The sequence below is a fragment of the Coregonus lavaretus genome (genome assembly GCF_964263955.1).
Source record: "Coregonus lavaretus genome assembly, chromosome: 21".
NCBI lineage: Eukaryota > Metazoa > Chordata > Actinopteri > Salmoniformes > Salmonidae > Coregonus > Coregonus lavaretus.
Window position 1 is genome coordinate 29,270,575 of NC_140008.1, and position 6,592 is coordinate 29,277,166.

The 6,592-nt window shown below is 43.8% G+C and overlaps 1 protein-coding gene across 1 annotated transcript; it reads right to left on the reverse strand.

Moving 5' to 3' along the window:
- Window positions 1-576: 576 nt before the first annotated feature.
- LOC311149134 (vascular endothelial growth factor receptor 2-like) lies at window positions 577-6,231 on the reverse strand (the record flags this gene model as incomplete). The annotated part of the gene is made up of 10 exons (XM_084186226.1): window positions 5,916-6,231; window positions 4,720-4,816; window positions 4,302-4,516; window positions 3,955-4,076; window positions 2,666-2,834; window positions 2,174-2,310; window positions 1,602-1,785; window positions 1,264-1,384; window positions 983-1,152; window positions 577-737 (listed from the first exon to the last, which is right to left on the reverse strand). The coding sequence occupies exons 1-10, from the start codon at window positions 5,983-5,985 to the stop codon at window positions 577-579; spliced, it is 1,446 nt and encodes a 481-aa protein (XP_084042352.1). The 5' UTR covers window positions 5,986-6,231.
- Between the last annotated feature and the right edge of the window lie 361 nt (window positions 6,232-6,592).

Below are 6,592 nucleotides of genomic sequence, written 5' to 3' on the forward strand. Positions count from 1 at the left end.
TACAGTAGACTGGACCATACACTCCAACCCCTCTATCAACAATCCTCACATTACTGCATACCTGAGGGGCCCATTCACTAATCACAACCCATTCTGAAGCCCCAGCTCTACCCAATCAACATCTTCCTAAGAGACTCAATCATCAAAGTTCTCTGGAATACAAGGCTATCCATAATCCATAGAGAATACTGGAATCATATAAAAATACATACAAAACCATACAAACACACAAAGATAAGATCGGTTTTTCTCAGTCTAACACTCCCTGGTGTTTTTTAATTATGCACGCAATTTATTGTGAGAAGTATGAATCACATCCTATAATCTGATGCAGGTCACAGGGCACACTCATTGTCTCTGTTAATGCTTTCATCAACATCTAGAATGCTGATCTTCCTCCACAGAATCAACAACATGTTGACAATGACCGGCAGGGTGAGGTTACACACACACACACACACACACACACACACACACACACACACACACACACACACACACACGTGTACGAGCACGCACCATGCAGACACGCACTCACGCACGTTCGCGCACACACGCACACAGTGAACGTGAGACTTACTGAAAGAGGATTGGGCAGTCCTCTCTGGACATCCACTGCCATTGGATGCGTGTGGGGGTGGGGATTCCACGGGCAGTGCACCTGAGGGTGGGGCTGCTGCCGTACATGTGAACATCAGTGTCCACAGCAACCTCCTTCTCAATGATATGGGGAGGGACTGAGGAGACATGAACCATGACTTGAAAGGTGCAAACTTCATTTGGCCCTAGGCTAAGTGCAGTGTGAACACAGCAATGGTCACATCACAGTTGAAGCCTAAAACAGAGGTACAGCATAAAGGAGAAAGCGAGAGGGGGGAATTATAGGACAAATGGGAGGGAGGAGCAAGAGAGGAGAGGAAGAGAAGACTGGAGAGAGTAATGAGAGAGGAATGGGAGATAGGAGAGGGGAGGAGGTACATACCATTGACCAAGAGCTGGACGGAGCGTCTCTGCTCTTCTTTTGTTATCTTATTGATCAAGACCACGGTGTAATTCCCAGCATCCTTTTCAGCTAGGCCAAGGATCATGAGAGAGTCCCTGGCAGGTTTAAATCTATAGTCATCCTTATAGATAGGCTGGCCATTCTTATACCTGCAGAAATAAGGACAGGTTACATTTACACAAATACCTAGTATACATAGAATACAATACAAACTACTGCAAGCATATACAGTATATCATTACTGTACATGATCAACGTACCATCTGACTGTAGGTTCTGGGTAGGCGTCGAACTTGACTGGGATCTTAATGGTCTGGGCTCTGGCGTTCACCCCCAGAACATTAACCCACTTGTGGTCATCGAAATCAATAAAAGGCTTTTCTAATGACAACAAAAACAACATAAACAGTGTCACCTAACATAGTCATCAAAACAATTAAATGTCACAAAGTAACATTATCGATTATTGTGCAATAAATCCAGACCAATGTAAATTATTAATCTAAGACAATAAGAGGATATCCGCAAAAACGTTTAAAAACCTCCAGACTATGTACCTTGGGCAACAGATGTGGCTTAAACTACTAAGTGTACCTACCAAAGACCACAAGAGATGCAGATGCAGTTTTGACCATCTGTCCACTGGAGGCTGTGCAGGTGTACTTTCCTGTGTAGTTGCCGGTCACGTTCTCCACTATGAGTGTGTTGGACAGTTCCAGAGAGTTCCACAGCTTCTTCTTGTGTGACGTGGTGTAGGTCCGCACAGAGCCATTCACTGGGGCCTGCAAGTGGGGCAGAAGGAAGAGTGAGGGGATAAGAGCATTGTAAATCAACCTAAAGACTGGTATAAGTGCACATGAGAAGATAATGCCATGAATGATATAAGGGCAGCATTGAACTGAAGTTATGTTTAAAAAACGGTCCTGAAAGCAGGAAGTAAGGATGAAACCTTGGGAGTAAGAGGAAGTGAGATATCATATGATATCCCTCTCTTGACTGGAATATGTCTATGGTGAGTCAGGTCAGCGTCAATATCATCACCATGTCTATGATTTCAGTGTTTGGTGGAATGCGATGAGTAACGTCGGTCAATAAAGCCTGAGTCAGTGATTTCATGTGCATTTAGTAATCACAGGCTGTCTATAAAAGTGGGCCATGCAGGGTACTGACCAGGCTGATAGGGTGTGTCCAAGTGAAGTCGATGGCCACGTTGAGCTCTGTGTAGGCAGTGCAGTTTAGCACCAATCTCTCCCCCACAGACAGCCTCTCATGTGCCGGGGTCAGGGTGAGGTCATGGATCTTATATCCTGCGGAAAAGGGAGGGGAGACACAGCGGAGCGGTGAACAGGCTATTGTTCTCCTGAGACTCACAAACACACACACACAGTTATGTAAACACAAATAAACACACACTTAGATTGACACTTTCAATGACACCTTGGCACTGTATCTACAGTAAGTCATACATACAGTGGATCAAATAGGATTCATACACTAAACTAAAACATTTACATTTTAGCAGACGCTCTTATCCAGAGCGACTTACAGTTAGTGAGTGCATACATTGTTCATACTGGTCCCCCCGTGGGAAACGAACCCACAACCCTGGTGTTGCAAGCGCCATGCTCTACCAACTGAGCTACAGTTACCTAACCCACTTACCAACAACAGCAACAATGTAGAGAGGTGACTTGTAGGTCTCGTTGCGTATGTGTGTCTGACAGAAGACCACTCCAGCATAGCTGATCAGGTGACTGGGGACTGAGAAACCCTTCATACTATCCCAAAAAATGTCCTTCCCGTTCGGATAGAGTTCTTTCTTGGGAAACTTCTGACAAAAAGGACACAGAATAAAAAAAGAAAAACAAATTACAGATACATCACAACATTGCATCGATTTGACAAAACTGAGTAAAGCTGGTTCTATGCTGGTTGACTCTATCTAGTGGTGCTGATCGACCAACCCTCACATGGAAATTATGAGTGATGTTTTACCACTTGATCAGCACTGGCTAGGTCAGAGGGCGTTGTGGTTTTTCCAACACTCATTTTCAGTAAAATGTCCTATGAACCATATAGGCCATATACGAGGTCCCAGAGTTCTAATACTGACTGAAGGTGGGGACAACCCAGATAGGAAATGGAAACTCAGTTTATTGTTCCCCTGATCTGACATGAAAACAATGCAACAGACTCAGAATGACAACTGACATTATCTGCCGCCCACAAAGCCTGCAGTCTAACGAAACATACCTAAGAGAGCAAGGTCTTTACCAACTGGCTTTGTTGACAGAGTAGCAGCACAAATGTAGGCTACTTCATGTAGTTAGACTATAGGAAAGGCAGGTTTGAGGTGAAGCAGGTTTAGTTGTCAACTTTAGACAAAATAAGACACGATAGAATAACTTCTGGAATTTTGACTACATTCTGAACAGAATATATTGCATGTATCCCATACTGTACATACTGTTCTGTGTTTTAATGTCTTTAAAGACATGCTCCAGAACATTGGTAACTACTAAGTATTTTTCAAACCTGCCTCTTGTGTAGTTCATACATGCATAATCTATTAGCAGAATTACTGTCTTGCCTCAATTAGCCACGGAATCCCTAGTTTGAAAGCAACTGTTTTTCTGGAAGCTGTCCTGTGCAATTATCCCTACATTTTCCCCCACGTAGGCCAGTCCCCTAGCATCTTCAAGTTCTAACCAATAAGCTTCAGCTCCTCGCCATTTGAGTGACAGCTAGCAAGATGCACACACAGCAGAGCGAGACAGAGCAATGATGTAGTGCACATATCTGCATATACAGTATGTGACGTAGTACGCAATTTTCGGGGACCACTTTTGACTGGTGAGTGCTACTTTCAGAACTACTGGCTAAAAAGTATACAAACGTATGCCTTAAAATGTCCCCCAAAAGGACAATAAAGTCAGTGGATCTGTCCTTACGGTATGTAGCGTGACATTGAGATCTTCCACGGACCCTCGGCATGGGATGACCACCTGCACTCCCTCACTGATGAACACAACCTCATAGTCCTTGTCAGAGGGCACAAATGGCACTTTATAGTCTGAAATAAAACACAAATACATAAAGAAGTCATGAGACGTCATGAGAGTCAACAACATACACTGTATGTAATCCATACTGTACATACATCAGATCAGGTAGGCTCATCATTAAGGCAGATCTAAGCAGATCTTGGGTCAGATAGTAAAGATTACCCATTGGGTCAAGCTTTAGGGATTCGGTAAGCCTACTTGTCATTCCAAAATGAGGTAATGATGATGCATACCTTGGACATGGACATAAACGGCCACAGAGGTTTTGCTATCCTCCACCGCCAGGTCTTTGTAGGAGCACTGATACTTTCCAGTCTCATTGACGGTGGCCGAGGAAATGTGTAATGTGATGCAGAAGAATCCTGACCCACTGCAGTCTACTGTGGAGAGACGACTGCCAGCACGGCTGCGATTATAGGATGTGGTCCATTCCAGGTTCTGACGGCCACTGCAGATCCAAAGAACAGAGTGAGAACGATGATCGTTAGTAGGGGAAGAGTTTGATGGATGGATAGATGGATGGTTGACTTATATGGAGACTCATTATGTGAGGTAGTTGATATCAGTTTTAAGACCATTTGAGTTATGTTTGTGGCCGTATTTGCCAGGCTTCTGGAGAAGAGAGGCCCATCAGGTTCCTGTAAGTCTCACCTGCAGGTAATCTCCAGTGTGTCTGAGGTGTTGATCCTGAGGACTTTGTCCTGGATGCTCAGTGTTGGGGGGTCAGGCATGAACCTGAGTTCTAATGCTGTAGGAATGGAGAGGTAAACAGTCAGTCAATCACCGTGATGATTGACTTATCTCAACAGTTCAGTCAGCATTAGCACACAGTGGAGACCAATATGAGACTGCTCACTCTCATGTCAAACCAACCTTAAATCATGTGTATAGAAAGAGTGGGAGACTCCCGGAGAGTAGAGTGGGAGTGAGGGCTGAACATGAAATCAGATGGGTAATGGTTCCTATCCCAACTATGGTTATGCTCTCCTATATCAAATCTCAGAATCCATACCAGACTCCTCAAACAGACTAGTTTATTCTCTGCAACTAGAATGTTGATAGCTAGAACACAAAATAATAAATGTGTAAGTCAATGATAAAATGAAGTTTCATTAATCATTCCAACAGTGGAAAGCACAGACGGGAGAATTTTTTTTCATCCATGGCGTGGACTCTATGGACTCTGTGGCAATTTTTCCACTCCTGCAGCAAATGGCGGAGCGGAGCGGAGCTGTGTCAAAACAGGAAGCCACGGCAGATGGGCCGGGTCAGGCTCAATAGCCCAGCTCTGTGTCGCCTAAGGTGGGGTTCCTGTTCCAGAGGATACGGCCTCCCAGAGAGGGCCTGGACACCTTCTGTACATGCTGAAATGTGGACTATTTAGCCCCAAATACTCCAACATTTCTGTGACAGTTCAATATTACTGGTGTCTTTGATTAGCGTACTGATCCAAAGAATATGAAAATGAAGTGTAGCACCAGAGTATTGAGGGGAGGAACATGTGTTGTCTCAATGGTCATTTGCTATACTGCCTCAAGTGAAGTGTCAAAATGGATTGTTAAAATGATTGAGGGATAAGGGCCAGGGGTAATGAGGGCCAAGAGGAATTGTAACTGACCTATGCACATAAGAATCATCAGAGCCACTGCTAACACATTGTAATTATGTAATGCATCACATTTTATACTTGGCAAGTTCTTCTGATAAACATCTAAATACAGTTGTTAGTTTTAGTAAAGTAACAATATACCACAATTGACACACATAAAGGTAGCCTAAGATGCCAATGTTTTCTGAACATATTAAACTGAATCATTTTGATCAATATGCTTTCTGTTTCATCTTACCAATCACCCTGCTGACTCCCAGAAGAATGCCCACGAAATGTAAAGTCATGACGGAGAATGCCTTTGCCATCGTCGACAATAGAGATGGATTGTCCCCGCATGAACACGCAATATGCAAAGTTCACTCCAGAAAGTAATCCAAGGCTATCCGTTCATCACCTCTTCATGCACACTGACGATATTTGTCTATTCCACTGGACAATTTAAAAAAAAATGCTGAGCCAAAAACACAAGGAACTGAATAAAATTGATAATCCTCCTTCACAGCAGTGCAACTAGACTACAGTCTGACAGTGAGTCGTGATCAACAGTTTGGCGCCTGAGTCCCAGTGGATCGCTCTGAGGAAGGATGGAGCGCAGATATGAGCGGGCAGTGGAAACGCGCTGTAGCGAAAAGAGGAGGGAGAAAGCGGAGGGAGACAACGCAAGGGAGGAGCAAGCGTCCCCATCTCCTCAGCCCCCCGTCCGTTATCTCTCAATTTAACCGACCTGTTTCAAAGAAACTTGGATAAGTCTACCCAAAGAATTAGGGTCAAAGGCTATATCTATAGCCAAGGAACTTTGTGTTGTGCAACACAATTTCACACTCAATTCGTGCAAATGTGCACAAAAGTATTTCAGCAGATTTCCTGCATTTTTGTATGTTTTTGTGTGTCTTAATTTGTGTGAAAATAAAC